The sequence below is a fragment of the Amphiprion ocellaris genome, chromosome 8 (assembly GCF_022539595.1).
Source record: "Amphiprion ocellaris isolate individual 3 ecotype Okinawa chromosome 8, ASM2253959v1, whole genome shotgun sequence".
In the NCBI taxonomy this organism is placed as follows: domain Eukaryota; kingdom Metazoa; phylum Chordata; class Actinopteri; family Pomacentridae; genus Amphiprion; species Amphiprion ocellaris.
This window is the reverse complement of record NC_072773.1, coordinates 6,607,224-6,627,155: the sequence shown is the minus strand read 5'-3', so window position 1 is coordinate 6,627,155 and position 19,932 is coordinate 6,607,224. Positions and strand designations below refer to the sequence as shown.

General features: G+C 36.9%; 1 protein-coding gene across 4 annotated transcripts in view; it reads right to left on the bottom strand.

Annotated features, from left to right (window-relative positions):
* Positions 1-1,444: 1,444 nt before the first annotated feature.
* Positions 1,445-19,932, bottom strand: part of osbpl2b (oxysterol binding protein-like 2b) — a 34,649-nt gene continuing 16,161 nt past the window's right edge. For 3 of the 4 annotated variants that reach the window (XM_023270750.3, XM_023270751.3, XM_023270752.3), the window contains exons 2-14: positions 19,294-19,656; positions 16,193-16,319; positions 14,849-14,924; positions 14,226-14,360; positions 12,909-13,006; positions 12,640-12,822; positions 12,423-12,530; positions 11,311-11,400; positions 10,821-10,941; positions 9,079-9,204; positions 7,865-7,988; positions 7,390-7,480; positions 1,445-5,505 (exon numbers count right to left, since the gene is read on the bottom strand). In XM_023270750.3, coding sequence (XP_023126518.2) covers positions 5,403-5,505; positions 7,390-7,480; positions 7,865-7,988; positions 9,079-9,204; positions 10,821-10,941; positions 11,311-11,400; positions 12,423-12,530; positions 12,640-12,822; positions 12,909-13,006; positions 14,226-14,360; positions 14,849-14,924; positions 16,193-16,319; positions 19,294-19,330 — 1,419 coding nt within the window. In that variant the 5' untranslated portion in view covers positions 19,331-19,656 and the 3' untranslated portion in view covers positions 1,445-5,402. Of the gene's footprint in view, positions 5,506-7,389; positions 7,481-7,864; positions 7,989-9,078; positions 9,205-10,820; positions 10,942-11,310; positions 11,401-12,422; positions 12,531-12,639; positions 12,823-12,908; positions 13,007-14,225; positions 14,361-14,848; positions 14,925-16,192; positions 16,320-19,293; positions 19,663-19,932 lie in introns of those variants that run through there. The other variant, XM_055012930.1, reaches the window with a different exon arrangement.

Here is a 19,932-nt window from a genome sequence, read left to right as displayed (position 1 = left end):
TTCTGTTAATACTGTTTTGGTGACGCACAGAAAAAGGTACATTCTAGAGTGCAGTGACTGTAGTCACCGTTGTATGTTTTATACAGCTAATATTAAATACATACAGCAGTTATTCAGACGAGTCAAAGGTTCACAGATTTGTCTGACATAAAAATATGATGCATGTACAGAATTTATCATCATAAGCTCATTGTCTAACAGTACATTTTCAAAGTCAAATTACATTTTTCATCAGTTAGTCATTTGGAGAAAATCTATCTTTGTATCTTTTCTTCAGTAGTGAAGTGGGTTCAGTGGGAGTTAAAGTAAGAGCATCTATCTCTCTCTCTCTGAAATTTGCTCCATTCAGTCTCTGTTTAATTTTGACAAGACGCCGTTAGTGGGAAGATGAAAAATATCCACATACTATAATTCTAATATGTAAAAGGTTAAATATTTCTGTAAGTAGTATGTTTTGATTTTTGATTTTCTGCTGAAAATTTAATGAAAACATTTAGTTAGATTTAGTTTGGCTTTGAAACTGTATTATTACAGGAAGGAAAAACATTCAGAAACCCTGAAGAAGGTTAGAACTTATTTCTGATTGAATAAAATCACGTCGTCCTTGTTTCTGTAGGATACTAGTGTAAACGCATGTCAAGCAAATTAAACTTGCGTTGACAATGAAAGTCTCTGGAAAAAGACTCCTCCTTTTTTTTTGACAAAATTTGATGCCAAAAAAGTCTCTCAGAAATATCTTTCAGCTGTGAAGTAATTTGTGGGAAATATAATGAATAAGTTATGATTAATGCTGCAGAATTGTGTGTAACCCCATTTTGCTGAATTCCAACTCTGCTCATAAATGTGAAGAACATCCAAATATATATTTACACAGGTGGGGCAGATTTATTTGCTAAATCATTCTTTTTGTAAAATCAGTTCTATAAGACAATTAAAACAGTGAAGTATGATTTTGTGTGCAGTGGCAGCATATGCTAATAAGACTGTCCTGACGGCTCTAATGGAGGTCAGGATTTATCTAGAGACGCTTTAATACAAATAATTCCACCGTGTAAACTATCGATCTGTGTGCCACAGCAGGATGTGTAGAGGAATACAGTATTATTTATCGTCAGATCTTAATGAAGTTACTAATTGTGCACATCACTCTCAATTTAAAAAGCCACTCATCGTTTCTGCCGCTGTGTGATGCTGCAGGTGTTTAGTGAAGTTTAATTTGTCAAATCCGCTGCGTATAACAAGAGGACATTAGGAGGTAAGCACCTCTTAATGTCCTCTTGTTACTGTAAAATGTTGAATTACATTCAGTGAAATATGCAAAACATTATTTTTTCAGGTATTAATCTAACATGTTTTAGATCAGCTTGAATCAGTGTCTCCCAGAACAGTGCAGGTACAGAATTAATCCTTAGTATTTCAAAAAGAAGGAGACATGGTCGAAAACTGAAATTAGGATTTTATTAGTAGACATTTCCCCCATTCAATAATCTACCAAGCTGTCCATAGTATGGATACGACCCCCTTACAGTCCCCCACCTCAAAATAAAACATCTGGTACAATGTAGTCACCAAAAAACTGTTTAAATACTATAAAAATAAATCAGTTGCACAAAATAATATGCCATTTTGCTTGTGATTACTTCTGTGCAACACTTGTACACATACATAACATCGTCAACCACATGAAAGTCCAAGAGAAATAAAAATTCAACAGAAGACATTTTTAATAGAAAGAACCAACACTCGAAGCAACATGAAACCGGAAACTAGTTAAAGTTAGTCTTTTAGCTGGTAGAGCCTGAGTCTGCACTGATGAATGTGACTGTTTTCTACATTTACAAGCCACATTAACCGTTTTACCTGCAGTTAAAACGGCTTTACAGTAAAAAATGACAGAAATTTACAGCTGTAGCATTTGACAAGTACTTGATTTCACCTTGAGTAGTGTTTCTAGAACAGCTTTTTAATTACACAAAACAAAATAGGGATTTTTTTAGGGATTGAATTAAATAGATTCTGAGTTTTACCTGTGATTTGAAGCAGCCAAACATGTTCATAATGAGAAAATTCAACACCCAGTCTGCCAACCTACATCCTGTACTGGCTAGTAAAACAGATTAACAGCCACAGTCAAATGCACAAGTGTTCAAACTGCTGAATGGTGTTTGCTTCAAGGCCTGATTAGACACTCTACTCTTCTAAACTGTTGGGAATTGAGTTTAGGTAAAACAAAGAAATTAAGAGACATTTTAGCAAGAAACAAGAAAAATGAGAACAGAAATCATTCATAAAACCTCAAACATCATAAATACTACACATGAATTAAAACAAGGAATGAAAAGCTGACAAATCCAGGCACTAAGCATGACATGGAAATACATTTTTTAATACGGACACAATAAAAAAGTAAGTTAAGTGAAGATGTGACAACATGGCTAGTGGTAGTGCCAAGTAGTTTAACAAATTCAATCATCTGGAATATATTAAAAATAAACTAAGAAGGCAAGTATTTAGAGATACATCCAACTAGTCAAGCTGAGGAGCTGAAGGTGTTTGTGTTGCAGGGGGGTGAGAGGAAGTAAAGCTGCGGTACAATAACAGATCAGATCAAGTGCTGTTCATTTTGAGGTGCAGAAGTTGCATAGAGTTGGGTTTTAGAAACTCCTAAATGCACTGGTGAAAACATGATTTTAAACAGCAACACTGGAATTGCGGTAAAATAGTGAGCACTGTGGAAAATTTCTGAAAATCGGATTTAACCTCAGCAGATTTGTTACACTGTTTATCCATGGTTTTATTTACCCTAGAGGACTGTTTTCAATAAAGATTTGCTGTCAAAAAGTCCAGTTTTCACCAGCACAAGCAGGTCTGAAGGTATGAAATGTGTGTAATGTGGAGTGAAGATAGTCTGCAGAGTTTTAACCTATTTATTATACATTTATCAATTAATTCAAACCAGCCACATTCAAACCTTCAGCTGTATCTGCTTCAACATGCGCAAAGCAATGGATCAGAGGATTTTTAATTTATGTTTGTTTTTTGTTCTCCAAGTAGTGGATCTTTATTTTTTTTTTTACATGTAATTTCAGCATATATCATCACAAATATCCCATAAACTAAAAGTAAAATCTCTTTCCTCTACCACCTTTATCCCCAAAACTGAATGACAATTTGAGTTCTGCTCAGTTGGAATGTAAATAAATGAATATTTGATCAGTAGAGTCCTAATGCTGTAACTCATTTGTGGTGTAGATTTAAATGTGAAGAGGAAAAACACAGGCTGTCTCATCAAATTACTGGTTTCTGTGCAGAAAGTTTGAAAATACTCTTGTGCATCCAGCTGTGGAACTTTCAACAGTCATTTTCATCAGTTTTTGTGCCAACATTCATTAAGAAGTTTTTTTTTGTCTGATATTTAGTACATTGTGTGTTGGAAGATGACTCAACGCAATGGTTAAACACATGGATGAGACAACAGGCCTGTTTTATTTTCCTCTGAGGTCTGCTCCTCTGTAGTCATTTGCTCCATCTCTAGTTGGTTTTTTGTTTGTTTCTTTTAGTGACATTTTTAGGCGACACCATAATCCATCCATCCAGTCACATCAAAAAGTAGAATATCTATAGTGGCAGTATATTACACTGACATGAAAAAAATGTTTAATCATGCGCTAATGATAGTGAGATTAATAACGTCAAACTTTCATATTTTCTCATTCGCACAGCTCTCTCCTGTAATTAATATGGCTTTAAGTGTTTGTACATATTTAGACACTGATGGACAAAATGAATGTATGCATGTGGGATTACTGTTACTTCATAGATTCCATTATTTTTAATTTACTGTTACCACTGATGGAGGTGGAGATAAATATCTGTTACAAAATCACTGATAAAGAACTCTTCAGGAGTGAATTTAGTCATACAGGATCAGATTTACATGCACAAGCAGGAGCAGAACATCACGTATTTCTGGTTTTTCAAGTTTGTTTTTAGGGTCGTGTTGCAAGTGCAGGTGACTCCTACTTAAATCTGACGGCTCAGCTTAAAGCTCACATCCCCCTTCTGACCTGCCTGTGGAGGTGTAAACACAGATGTGCATTAAAATCGCCACTGAACACAAAGACATTTTATGTTTCCTTGTAAAGACAATAAACTAGAAAGGGGAAAAAAAATCTGATTTTCTGCACTCGTCTGAAGCCACTTTAAGGATTCAGTAAACGTCAGCTAAGACTTAGCAGCTAGTGATCCATGCTGCAGAAACACAGTTGAAATGTTTTCAAATTCTCACAACTCTGACATCTCCATTGTTTTCTTCTAGAAGCCCACACAAAAACGAATTCACATTAGAAGCAAGCAGTGTGTGTCTCCTGGTAAGTTAAACTGAAAACTGTTCTTGCACACAAACTGGAGCTCAAGGTGGAGTGTAAAGACAACAGAGTGACCTTTAGTGGGGCTCAGGTGTTTGCTGTAGTCATTCATGTGTTTTCAAGAAGGAAGAACATACTAGTTTGCAAATAGTTTCATAGGTCTGATCCCACTCAAGCTGCAAATTTGGCTCTGCTGTCGACGAATCATCAGTTTTTTAGCAGTTTTCTTGATTTCTTGTGAGACGTAAACTTCGACTAGAAGGTTAACAGGACAGTAAGAGCGAATACTAAATATTTTAAAGGGCTATGACGCATGGACAGTAGTGAGTTCGTGCTTGAAATTGATTTGTCTTGACCAATTTAACCAACAGTAAGCATATTTTGTTCTTTTATATGTTACCTGTATTTATTTTGAGTATTTGAGTCTTTAAAAGTTTCCAAAAATACAAAATAAAAGCATCCTCATGATCTGTCTTCAGTCAAAGGAGCATTCACGTCCCTGATTTCCCCGCTGACTGGGTGTCTGTCCAAGTCCATGAATCCATCACTGTGATCATTATATCTTAGTTAATGTTGCTTTTACTCATACATTTTTAAATGGTGCCATTCCACAGGCTTAACCAGCAGTTCCTCAGAGAAAAGGGTTTGATTGGAAAGATGTTAAACATTCAGACCGCAGCTGTTAAATGTTACCAACTCTCTGCCGCTGGGACTGGTTGGGGATAAAATGGTTATTGTGCTCTAAACGATGTCGGGGCAGAGAGATGGGAGACGTTTGCTGGTCAGTAGGTGAAGAAGCCTCACAAGATGTTGAGATTGACATGGAGATGGTTTGTCATTTCCAAGTGAAACACGAGAAACACTTTCACTGTAGACTCAGTAGGCACCAAGTGACGGGCATTTGGCTCCTTTTTAAGTCTTTCTGATGTGCGCTGGGTGAAGGCAGTGAGATGGAGACGGGAGTAAACATGGGTATGTGGATTCTTAGCATTTCTGTTCAAGAGGAGAAGGAAGAGGATGAAGGCCAGCAGGCTATCAGTAGATATCAGGCAGGTCTTGGTAGTTCCTACTGAAGTAGCCACCGCTGTAGATCCACTCCTGTGAGCCCGTGTAGGGGTTAGTGCCCATCTGAAACCACCTGACAGACAAACAGAATAAGTGTTAGCAGGGATTCACCGTGACTCAAGTTTTTTTATGTTATTTATTTTCTTGAAATTTTGTTAATAATTAATAATTGTTGGTTTCCACCAGCCTGTTATTGGTTGTGATTTGTACAATTTAAAAGGTAAACCCCGAAAACCCACTGACAAGTTTGGAGTCATACTACTATTTACTACAACAGCAACAACACACGACACTCTCAATTTGCAAAAACAACAAAGCGCAAGGGGAAAAAAAAAATTTCCAACCGTCCTTATTATTAATCATTTGTGATGTGCCGTTCCATCAGAAAACTTAAAATCCAAGCTTAAAATCATGAAATTTCATCAAAATCCTTTTATTCTACGTGTCTCATTTAAAAATTCACCAAAACCGAATAGTTGGCTCTAATCAGATCCTTTAAAAAACCAAAAACTCCTGTGCTCCTCAACGCATCCATAAAGCCGTAAGTAGCTAAGCTGCAACCAATACTCATGTGACAAAAAATTCTGGAAGTTTTTGACAGAACTGAAGGCTGTATGGAAGTTTCCCTTTTTTCTTCTTCATGATTTAAAGTTGTTATGCTGCAGAGATGACATTTTTGAAGCTCACTGCTTATAGCCATGGTTGTTTTCTTTCCATAGAGGTGCAGGGCTTCATATTGCAGAGGAAAAATTAGCCCACGGTGAGGAAAATGTGACGGGAGCAAAAGTCTTCCCAGAAACTACTCACGGTTCAGAGGGTTAAATTATACCGTGAATACTGGCTGATATCTATTTTTATTAATTATTTTATGTTATGTAACAGTATCCTGCAAGTTGGTAGATGCAGGAAATGTTGGTGTTAATATTATTCATTAAAATTTCCAAGATGTCAATAATGACAGAAAAAGAAGTACTCTTAGAGGCTTTCACTGCCTCTTTTCATTGTCAGGGCAGCATTCTTAAAGAAAGCCCTGCAATATCATGTAACACAAAACTTTGTATAACTTCAAAACCATTTTTGTCCTCTACTTGCCAGCGACTGCTTTAATTAATCCTGCAGCTCGCCTCTGATCTACAAGTATTAATCAATTCTGTTTACGACTTTGTTCTTGTTTTCAATATTTTTCTGTGTAACTGTTCAAGGACATAATGACAAATGTGCTGATTAGAAGTTTAGCAGAACGTTAGATAAGGAGATTAATGCCACCATTACATCTATACATTTGGACAAAACCCACATAAAACTAAAAAGCATTCTTTATACACTGTAAACAAGCCAGATAAAATGAGTTACTTAGTGAGCTATAGAGGATCTCTGAAAAAGAAGGCAAGTTAGTGCATTTACCAATAAATATAAGAATTCTCGATATGTAGAGTTTTTTTTAGGGAAATTAATGTATATTAGACTGCTTTTTTTTTACAAGAACTGGAATATGTTTCCTTGTCTCCTTGCTTATACCTACAAATCCAACAAACAGCTATAAATAGAAGCTTTATCATTTATATCAATTTTCATTTTACCCCTTCATTATCTGTTTCCACAACTGTCAAAAACATCACGTGACCATTGCTGTAGAGTGCTGATGGCAACGTTGATATTTTAAAAAAAAAAAAAAACAACGTTCATTTGAAGAAACCCCATTTGTTTAACAATCGATTTGATCAAACAAAATGAAATTACAAAGGAGTGCAGATATAACAGGTGTTTCACTAACAGGACGCACCTCATATTTTACCGTTTTCATTAGGCTGATTGGTTTGTTGCAAAAGCTGCCAAAACTGTAAGCAAACTTATTGTAGAGCTATCTGTGTACTTAATTGAAAGTAAGTTAATGCTGGGGAGCACTACAGATTTGTATTGTCTTGTATTTTGTATTGTGTAACTGCATGATGGTTACCGGGTAGACCACTCCTCATCATTCTTGGCTCGCTGCTTTCTGGCTGCTCTCTGCTTCTCCTCCAATCTCTCTTTTTCTTTACTGGCCTCATCTGCACAACAAAAAAACATTCACATGATCTGGAAATTGCACCGTTCAAAGATTAAATAAAAGTAATTTCTGCTTCAATACATTTTTCATTACAGGTTAATATTGTTTTAGTGAACATTTTGCATTTAAGATCACACAAGACAATAATACAGGCATCCAGCAGGTGGCAGCATTTTCATATTATTGCTTAATCTTGGTATCAAATCATAAATGATTGAAAATGTCCCGCTGTCAGGTGTTTTATTCACCAGCTGAAATGTAGCATCACTGTAAAGCATTTTTTTCCATCACTGACACAACATTCTAAAGGTCACTGCTGGCAAACAAGTTACTTTACAGGCAAACAGAGACTCATTAAACGCTGATAACGCTTAAATCAAATTACCCATATTGCCATTCTCCATGGCTCTGATATCAGGCCTGAATCGACAGTCGGTGGGGGCCAAGAAGGCCTCCATGCCAGGCTCCAGCTCATTGAGAGACATTGCAAAGTTTGTGAAGTTGTACATCTGGAGGAGAAAGAAAGAACAAATCCATGTCTTTTTAATGCTTTATAACTGACTAAAACCAAGTATTAACATTATCTTAGGTAAATCTGTTGAGAACAATAGATGATTAACTGCTTGTTTGTTTGCTAGGCTGCATTTTTGTACCTGAAAAGCACTTAATGTCCATCAATTCATAAATCAGCTACACCCATTCCATCCTGCATGGAGCCTAATCAAGCTTACATCGGACAGACAAACACAAATCACACCTATGGCCAAAGCTGGAGAAAACCAACACAGACAAACTCCACACAGAAAGGCTACAGCCAGCCAGTGGTTTTAAAGCCTGTGCTAACACCTGCAACACCACCCAGGCTTGTCACGATGCGTCAATGTCAAGAGTAGGGTTGTCACGATTTCAATTTTTTGAGCCACGATTATTGTGGAAGGAAATATTGCGATTTTACGATTATTCACGATTATCGACATTATGAAAGAAAAAAAACCCAGTGTTTGTATTTAAATAAACTCTTTAATAATACTTAAACTTTTAAACATTTACTGTTCTTATAAAATAAAATAAATTGTTCCAACACGTCTTTGTAGTAAATAAAAGTGCAAATTGCATTACAAAACAGTCACTAACTTGAGGAACTTAAAGGCTTCTTTAGCTGCCATCATTAAAACAAAAGTTAGTGAGTAAATTCTAGTAAGTTCTAGTGAAGTGCCTCTTTGAGACTTTTATGTATTATGGAATGTTGGAGCACCCCCGTCAGCCATCCTCAATTTAGCGGTGAGTGAATTCAGTGATGATTAGACAGGAGCGCACACAGGCCAAGGAGCCACTCTCTCTCCACTCTCCACTCAGCGCAGCTCACGCTTCTTGCATTGCACCTCTCGCGAGGCTTTTCTACGGATAATCGTGGTTGTGAAAAATGTGACGAATATCTATTTATAATCGTGGTTATTGTAAAACCGGTTAACCTTAACAACCCTAGTCAAGAGCTGATATAAAACAAACTAATCTCTGATTTTATGCCTCTGTTTGGGTTGTGTGATTTGCACAACTGTGTTTGTTCAAGGCTGAGGGTGTGCTTGTGTAATTTAGTACCGCAGCAGAGTGTGCCGGTCTGCAGTCTATCCTCCACAGCAGAGTGCTTCCTGGTACAACAGACACCGTCTCCTGGACTTCAGGCATGTCGTCGGCATCATCATTCTCAGCTCCGTTAGGCTCCTCCTGGAAAACAAGCACCTCATGGTAATATTCAGGGGCAACTTTACAGCACAAATTACCTCAAGTAGACTTTATTTACATACCTTCACAGTTTATCTACGTGCATTTTGCAGCTATTGCACGTCACTACAAAGCGGAATACCTAAAAACTTCAATCTACACAAATCTGTAGGTTTACCTGGATAAGACCACACAGAGTGCTGTGGACACCGACAAAAAATCAAAACAGAAGGAAAAAAAATAAATGAACCTAACCCCAAAATGATTCAACAGCGATTATAGAAAATCAAATACAGAGTGGGCCAAAAGTCAACTTACAGTTGTTTCACTATTTGTTTCACCGTTTAGATCTAATTTATCCAAACCAGTATTCCATATATCTGATTCAGATTTTGGAAATGTTAAGCTATTACTTCCAATTTTGTTTTTGATTTTGATAATTTTTAATTTTTTTTTAACTGGGGATTATGAGCAAGGGCAAACAAATTAAATCAAGAGCAATGGAAGTGGACACTAAAGCAGCATTGGAAGTTTGAAAATGCCAAGCAGGTGCACACATCAAGGCAAGGAGCCTTTAACACTCCCCCACCTTCACGCCAGGCAATTTATCGAACAAGAAATGAATTTGAAAGCACAGATTTGGTAGTTGATTTACCGAAATCCTACCTACTGAGTGTAAGCCTAGCTGGCCCACCCTGTAAAATAATATTCAGAATTGGGGTGAAATATAGGAAATATGATGCTGTTTTTAAAGCGTTTTTATGTGCATTAAAAACTTGCATGTGGCTGCACTGAACACGCAACATATGCACGACCTCTATAATCAATGAAAGAGGCTACACCAGGCATGTGAGCAGCCCTGCAAACGTAAAAATAGACCCATGTTCTATTTATATATTTTCTACGAGACATAGTGTGCAGTCCTTTTACACAGAAATGAGTCTAAAACTACCAATACACACTACCATTCAAAAGTTTGGGGTCACTTAGAAATGTCCTTATTTTTGAAAGAAAAGCTTTTTTTTTTTTCCAATGAAGATAACATTAAATCAATCAAAACTACAGTCTAGACATTGTTAATGTGCTAAATGACTATTCCAGCTGAAAATGGCTGATTTTTAATGGAGTATCTACAATGAGGTACAGAGGAACATTTCCAGCAACCATCACTAGTGTTCCAACGCTACATTGTGTTAGCTAATCGTGGTGAAAGGCTTATTGATGATTACAAAACCCTTGTGCAGTTACGTTTGCACATGAATAAAAGAGTGAGTTTTCATGGAAACCATGAAATTGTCTGTGCGACCCCAAACTTTTGAACTGTAGTGTACATAAAATTACAGCATTGTAACAAGACTTCTACTTTAGTCTTGATCAGCTTGTCTACATTTATTCGCCAATATGGTTTGTTTAGTCTGTTTGTCTGGGGATGTTAACTTGCCAATATTACACAAAGTTGTTGAAAAAAATGCAGTTGGACACAGTGTGGTGTGTTCAGAAAAGCCAGCAAAAACATTATGCAACAATCCACTCAGAGTAGTCCACATAGGTAAGTTGTTCAGTGTAGCCACAGTTAAGCTCCCTTGATAAACAGCAGACACAGAAATTCAGGTTCTTACATTTTTTTGTTTTTTGTTATCTCCTTTCTTCTCCGACTTCTTGTGGGCCTCATAAGCCTGAGGGTCGACGCTCCACATGCACTCGGTCCACTTCCCGTAAATTACACAGAGCTTCTTTTTACTGGACGGACAGAAAAGCAGAACAAATATTAGCAGAGGGAGAAAAATGGGAGGAAGATGAGGTGATGAGAGAGAAGAAAGGCAGGACAAGACAAAAAGTAGAGAGGGAGAGGAAGCGTTATGGAGAAGAAAAATTACAAAAAGGCAAAACAAGAAAGAGAGAGAAGAAAGGGAGAAAGAATGAATAGACAAAAAGGAGGAGAAAAAGAGATCAACAGTGGGGATAAGGAAGAAGAGGAACAATGAGAGAATTGGTAGAAGTATTAGCAAATTGAAACAAAAAGAAAAAACAGAGAAGTATGACAGATTTTAAAGCTAAAATGTTATTTTAAAATGAAAATTCATACTGTAGGTGAATATAACTTCTAACCTCTTGTCTTGGATGTATCCCTCCACCTTGTGCAGCTCTTTGCCAAACATCCCACATGGCTTGAAGGTCAGCACACACTTGTCTCCAGTGCTGCAAGAGGGAAGAAGAACCACCTTTTTACCAGATATATTTGTGTGAGTTACAGTGAAATGAAGAGACAATGTGAGATTAGACAGTTTGTTGACAGATTATACAGTGAAACCGTAAGATTTTCATTTTACATGCATCAGTTTGCTTTCCTAAGTTCATAGAAAGGTTTTATATTCAAACCCTTGTGTTGCTATTCTATACGTTTTCCAGGCAAAGAACTTATTCAATCAGTGCAACAATGAGCTAAGATGCTTCAACCGTGTGAATACAACAGAGCGTGCCAGAAATAAGGGATATATGAGCTTAATGTGAGCTTTGCAGAGCTTCACTGGATAAAAAATAAAAATGTTAAATAAGTGGTTGTTTGCTTAACAAACCACAAAGTAAGTAAACAAGTTGTAGTGTAAAGTACAGAGTAAATACTGAGGCAATAAAGGCAGCACACGGCAGGATAACGAGCAGCTGTAGGAAACAGACATCACATTTGTTAACGTCATGGTGGTACATTTGATCTCGACGGTGGTTCACAGTAGAAATTCTGGATATTAATTGGTGCCAATTGAGTTTTTAATGCAAGATTCTCTGATGTAATTCACTAATAATTTAATCAACAGCTTTATAGAGGACCGAACTCACCCTTGGATGAAACCTGAGTTAAAAAAAAAAAACAACATTAATCCAAAACTGTAGAATTTTGATAATTGTTTCTGTAAATTATTAGATTTACACCATCATAAATTGACTATCTTTAATGTCAGACAAAACAAGCTTTTAGGCTCTGGTAAAGTTTAATGTGTGATTTTCGATTTTTTTCCATTTCAGAGCTACAACATAATTAAATATTAAGTAGGTCATAGAGTCACCGATAAAAAAAATAACTGTTCGCTGTAGCCCTGTTGTACTATTAGGGTCTCTCATATATTAATGGTTCTAACATTACTTATAAATCAAAGATCAGTGTTAATATTGGTTTACCGTGTCTGTTAGTGGCATTATCTCCCATGCATGTATCATTTATGTACCTGTGGTTGACTATTTCCACTGTGCCATACTGCTCTATCCACAGTTTGCCCAGGATGATATTGTGCACACAGCAGTAAGGGTTACTCCATGTGTACACCTCACCGTGCCTGGAGAAAAGAACAGAAAGGAAAAGAAAAGAAGAAAAATAATGTGATGAGGAAATAATATTTAATCCAGAAAAATTGAGACTATACAATTATATTTTTAATGGCTTACTTGAGAAGCTCTAGTGTGATGGTCCCTTTAGGCTCTGCCTCAACACTTTTGCCCCAGAACTTGAGTTTGGGGTAAATGGAGCCGTGGAAGACAAAGTCCCCGATCAGGCTCTCAGCGTGGAAGGCACTGACTGGAGGATGATGGGAAACCTGTTCCGACACCAGCCGGAAACCCTGATCCTCTCTGTAGACAGCAGGAGCAAACAAAAAGAATTACCTGTTAAGACAAGAGGAGTTTCAAATAAATGACGTGTATTTGTGCGTTAGTACCTGGTGAGTTCGTAGGTCTCCCCCAGCAGAGGGTTGAAGGGTTTTCCAGTTCGGTCCCACTGAGATGCAACCGCTGACACAGCAAAAGCAGCTACTGCCTGAAGACAAAGAAACACAGAGCAGGTTAGTGTGTGTTTACCTGCAACAAGTGGTCTTTATTAATTTAGTGCATGTGAGCATCAACATCTATTAGTTTTATTTCTGATGTGTCCCATGTTCTCACATTAACGTGATGAAACTGATCTTCATCAATGAACTACAAGCATGTTTGTGTCTATATGTTTTAATTTAAGCAGTCTGATCTGAGTTCATTTCCACCAGTGCAACTGTTTACATTCACCACTTTTAATCTGAAAATGTCACAGTCAAAATGCAATTTAGATAAACAATTTCAGGTCCTTTACCAAATACTGGTTGTTCCACTACTTTGTAAATTTCTTCTCTAAACACTTCTGGGTTTTATTTGTAGGGCTACATTTATTTAAATTATTTAGGGCTCCAGCTTGCAACCATTTTTTAACCATGTGTTTGTTAAAATTTATGTGGTCACATTTGCATGAGCGTATTTTATCATTAGTCTGATACAGAGTCACCTTTGGGTGGCACAGGTAGCTACTGTGTTGAATGTTGATAAAAAAAAAGTACTACTTTTTCTTCTTAAATAACTCAATTAGTCTCTCCCTAAAAACAATAGGAAGTGGCTGGTGGAAAGGTCCAACACACCTGATGAAGCAGGATGATTATAACTGAGCCACCTGAAGAAAAAAAAAAGTATCCTACTACTTTCAGTCACCAGGTAATAAAAATCACCTGGTTTCATCTTGGGCAAGTCTGACATTAAAATGCATAACTTTACTATTTTCAGACTAATTTTTAGTCACTTTGAGCTGCTACACTGCAGCTGCAAGGCTACCATGTACCACACTCTGCCTGTGAGGCATTTAAGGAACATCAGTAAATTGTAGTGTCTATTGACAAGCACAAGTTAAAGTTGAAGCAAGTGAGGAGCTTAGCCTGTGCTAAGTTTGCATTAGTGATATCACAGGACATCAGGGAAAAGACTGGTGACAAAATAGTGTATTTTCGGACTACAAGTGTGTGTGCTACCAGGGGAAACATTAGTCTGGAGCCCTGTTTTTTAATGTGCTGTATGGTTAGATTTAAATCATATTGATCACACACACAAATAGACAAATATAAAGAGGAAGTTATGAAGTTAAAATAATGGACAAGATTTTTTTTCTAAAGTTCATACACTGACTTGAAGACGTATCATGTAGGTGAAGACAACAGAAATGTGTGCTTTGTGTGTCCGACCTGCATGCGTTCTACGGAGTCGGACAGCGAGCAGGCTCTGTTGATGAGGTAAGTGTGTTCCATGTATTCGGTGATTCTCTGAAGGAAGCTCAGAGGCTCGTTGAACACGATGGGCATCGTGATCTTGGACAGTTCCTGTGAAAAAGCAAACACAATATGTTGTGTGAAATCATTTGAATTTCAGGCGAACAAATGAATGAAAAACTGTAACTGTAAAGACACTGATTTACAGACTATTGTTGACAACTGCTGGCAAATGTTACTAAATGCCTAAAATGCTGTTTAAAAAATACTTTGATTTGGTTATTAGTCTAAAAAGTACATTTATGTTTATATATGTGTGGCATAAATCAAAATACCATCTAAATAGGACCCAGTGAAACAACTATGCAGCTTCTTTCAATGTTCTTTTAAGAAAAAAAGGCCAACCATACCAACCAATGCCATAAAGCACTACATGGGCAAAAATGATATACTAGTCTGATTATGGTATATAATTTATTAATATATAATATTCTCTTAAGACAGTAACATTAATTTGTACACTGTGTTTGACATGAAGTTATTGATGCTGTCATTCGTTGTGTGTATAGAAAAGTAGCAGGTCAATTGTGTGTCCTTACCAGTCCAATACATTTCTTCAGGATACTCCAGACACTAATAGTGTTTCTGGAAAACATGGGTGCAGGTAAAGATGTCCTGGGAAAAAAAAATAAAGATAAGAGAATGATTTGGTCTGTCGAGTCTGTTAGCAGAGCAGCAGAGAATAGAAATGCTATTTGTAGATAAGAAATGGCAAATGCGACAAAGAAATAGAAATAAACAATTGGTTCTCCCCATATTTGACCATGTTGATCTAAAGCAGTCAATTTTTGCTCTGCATGACTTCCCTGAAATAAATGAAATTAAACTGGCAGCAGAGGCCCCTTTCTCACCCGTTTCTTTAATCCTCTGAACCCAAAGCAAACCCAAACTATGGGCTCATTTTTCATTACAGTATAAAGTCCTGTACCTCATTGTAAACAGCAAAACTATGACTAGAAGTAAAGTGAGCTTAAAAAATGTCTTCTGTGCAGAACGACGAAATTATATTGCCATAAGTCATAATAAATTTAAATGAAAGTTGAAGTTCTTGGATTATTTATCATTAAAAAAAAATAAAAACAAAAACTGTTGTACAACATTTTTGCAGTTACAAGTTTTGGAAACCTGGTATCTGGAAAAACAGGGTGGCTCTACATATTACAGATATTTGACTATTAACATTTTATTTCCTTTTATCGCCTGCTCTGGAAGACTAAAACCTTTTAGTCACTTATGGCTTCTTGGTTTCTTGACGGAGTGCAGAGTTTTTTTTTTGTTTTTTTTACAGAATCTAGTTGGAGTATGTAATTTAGTTTTGAAAAGTTTTTAAATAAGATGGGTAAAATACAGTCATTTTGATCAAATATCAATTTTAATGTGATCAATCTTTAATTTGGTTAATTTTCCAACCAAACACAGCACATTATTTGCTCAATGACAAATGGAAAGATTAATGATGATTCTGGCTGATGAAGCGTGTAATTTGAGTGATTTTTTAAAAGGACAATATGCTTTTCAAAGCCAGTTTCAGAGCGTTAAGGCTGACTTTTGAACATAATCATATACCAAATCTGTTCTAATACTGTAAGTGACAAAGTAATTTATCTGGATTATTTTTTCTCAAAATATTTCAGCATTAGTGTCAGTTCATATTGTTTTTAGTAAATGAAAAAAATGAAAAAACGTGAAGCTACTCAACTAAATGCCAACAAAAGAAAATATAAAAATCTGTAAATGAAAAAAAAAGGTGACTTTCAACCTTAGTCAGTAAAAGTTGTGACCATGCCTGCACTAGTTCAAAGAGAAGACCAAGTGATAATGCATCTCAAATTATCTGAATACCTACACTGCAGGTGGAATGTGGTGCAGGAATGCAGCAGTACCTGTGTTTCTTGATGCCGTTCTCTTGTGGTACTGACCCATTGTTCTTCTGACTGCTGCTATCAAACACTTGTGCGTCTTTGAAACTGGCCTCCGACACGCCCTCGTACGACTCGTCCGAATCCAGGCCTGTGAGAAGGAAAAAATGTGACATCGTAAATATTCAATTGTCACATGGTCAATGTTCAGTACAGACAAAGAGAATGAACTATTAAAAAGGCATAAATGGGTCACTATGATTGCACTAGCAGCTGATTTTGGGTTAATTGTTAGTATTATTTTTGTAACAGTATTAGACATACTGTTTTGCGTCGGGAACGTTCTCCCAGGGTTTGACTGGCAAATTTTCTTGATTGTCTGAAACGGTTTACAATAACTAATCTCTTCCCTGATGCATTAGTGGGACACTTCTAAACTCTTTTCCATCTTTAAAACGTATTAGCATGACTACAAAACACCTACAAGGCTAATCAATGGTAAAATACCTATAAATTTTCATGGTGCAGACATATGAAACACACAGAATTGCTGATTTCACTCTTCTATACTAGTTGTAAACAAAGAAACATTATTGTTCTAGCAAATGAATTGAGTTCATATGTTATTACTGTGGATCTACACCTTACTTGCTCCCATGGCGAGTAAATGCTTCAGGGTGGAGTCGTGGAGAACTCCACGTGGGGCCTTAACAGCAGCTTAAAATAGACTAAAGTGTCATTCAACAAACACACCTACTCAGGTGTCAGTATTCCACCAAGAGTTATAAGCTGTGTGTTCTTTCCATAGCACAGAAGTCTCATTACAGTTGATTTTAATGCAGCATGAAAACTTTGCAAATTCATTGAGAAACATAGAAAGCAGGACAAAATATACCAACAGACTATAATCTATTAACAGTGTCAAAGCCTCATGTTGAAGGTGGAACTTGACACTGTAAAAACGCTTTTAAAAAAAAAAAACCCACACACTCAGAATATACTCAGCAGTTTTGACAAGGTCATCAGTGCAACCTAAGAACAGGCCTCTGGGATAAATATGCAAATTTATCCTTGTTGTGTAAAAAAAAAGTCAACACTTTTGAATACAGTTTAAGGATCAATATAATTTAGGGAAAAAATATCACCTGGCAAAGTCTTGATACTGTTTAACCAAGTGTAGTTAACACCTATTATCTAAAAATCGAAGTCTAAAAAAGAAATATAAACTCCAAGGTCGAGCTGGAAGCCACCTGATGCCGGTCACAGTTAATGCACGTGTACTAATGTATAATTCATCAGTCCTGCTCTGCATCTGTCTCAGATTAGTAAGATGATCATAATAATGACACACAGACAGGTGAAGACACACACACACCTTTTGTCTTCCATCAGCATGGAAAACGCAACTTCCATAAGACGTAACGATGACACCACAATGACTGTGCGTCAACATAACTGGTAATAAAAGTGCAAAATGATGACGCTAATAATCACTGACAGAAAACAACACCCTGCCTGTCAACCAAACTTGAACGCTGAAGTTGGTAAACAAACTCACAGTAAGAGGCCAGGGACACACATTTTTATACCACAGCAAAAGATTTAGAATATTCTCTACACTCCCTTAATTGTCATTATCACATCCTAGCATGTACTGCTGTTCACACCAGTGCCTGACTTTACATTTCAATTTGGCATTCCTCAGCATGAGACATCAATTCAACTTCAGCTCATCAAAGTTTGGATTTATCGGACAGAAGCAGCCATTACACGGGTCACTGGAATATGGTAACAATGCCCTGATTAATCCCAACTTCATTCAATACATGTGCGCTGGCCTGAGCTCATTAAGCCTCACAGAAAACTTTGTCATGGTGCCCCTTCACTAGTTAAAAACCCCACAATGCTCTCTGCCGCATGAGAAACCCTTTCGAGCTCAGCTCTCCACAAAATGACAAATCAAAGCAAACCTTGTGACAAGTGCATTTAGTAATTAGCTAATGCACTAATATCATGGTGACTTCATTGTGACCGTAACATAAGGAAGCATGCCATCGCATGGGTGTTGACTTGGAGGATTATTGTCTGATCTCTTCACAGAAACAGAAATCTGAAACTCCTCAAAATAAATCATGAGTAAAATTTAGGGGCCGTCCTTCCTCAAGATGGAGAAATAAAAAGCGTGAGGAGCTGATTTTGGGTTGTAATAACCCAACTAGCACACTACATCCCTTCTTTGTCTCTAAAGTAAAAGTCTTAAATTATAATTAAGCACTTACTTTAAAAATGATTGAAATTTAACAGATATTTCTATTTCTTCATTTTTCAAAAGACCACACATGCAGGCATGAACCATGCACTCCCCAGAGTGTTGGTGACACCGCTGATCATGACTGCAAGACAGCCAACCTCTGAATTATTGAAGCAATCATCAGACGAACGCAGATTAGATTCCATTAGATGCTATTATCCCTCTATGACAGACAAAAACAGGCCATCTAAAGCAGACTGATAGCCTCTTGTAGCCTGTTGGTCTGTGAAATGACAACAATGTGTTGAGAGTCCAGCTATAATAAACCAGACGGACACCAAATATACTGGTTGTACTGACTTTAGAGTCAAATAATCAGTCAGTGCATTAAAAGAATCCTCATTTTAGTCTGTTAAAATTGAAAAAAAAAAGACAAAATTTTTTGTGGTTTCAGTTTGTCATTTGTGGTGACGTACTGCTTTTCTTATGCAACTGTGAATTCAGTAACTTTTAGACTGTTGTTCAAACAAAACAGGCAATTTGATGGCACCGTTTTGGGTTTAGGACACATTCATCACGGTTTGTGGTGTTTTATAAACCATTGACTGAATTATCAGAGTAACTGACAACAACAAAAGATCTGTAGAGCAGCTCTAACTGTCCATCTAACGAAGACCTTTACATTTTCAAACTAGCACAGAAAAATCATCTGTTGTCATAAAAAACTAAAAGAACTGCAATACTGAGTACTGTAATAACACAATACATGACACGAGACAACATTCTGTTACTTTTTTTTTTTTTTTTTAGACCATCTACAAATCTTCATCTACTAGAAGTAAGAAAGCGACAGTTAAATAGCCAGAGCAGTCACCTGTGACGGCGTCGAAGAACTCATCCTCATTGCTCATCTTCTAGAGTCAAAGCTGACCAGTCGTTCAGGACAGATGTTCAACTTCTAGCACATGTTCCTTTTGGTAGTGGTTCCACAGAGTTCCTCTGGAGGGAGGCCTGTTGGTGAAGGTCCCCCTGGAGTATCACCACCACAGTGTTCGTTCAGTATGAAGATAACGTCAAAAACTCAGGTTCACGTTGATTGTTTGGCAGACTGTTCGATTCCAGAAGAATGACAATGGAAGATGTCAATCAGAACAAGTCTGTTGTTAATAGGCAGCCAGTTGATGTAACTTCAGAGTGCAGTACCTTCGGTGTTGTTAAAAGAATGCAAAATAGTAATCTGTAGAGACAAAAAAAAACAAGCAAAACATCCTTACAAACAATGAATGTAAATGAAAAGTTCTTGAAAAGGTCAGGCTTTTTTTCAGGACAGACGAGAAGACTTAAGTAGTAATGTCTTGTTCAAGGTAATATAAATTTTTAATATGCAGAGCAAAATCAATCAAAAATGTATTCATCAATAATATAAATGGAGCACACTTTCTATCGGACATAAGCAGCCATTACACAAGCTACTGGAATATATTAACATTGCTTTAATTGATCCCAACTTGAC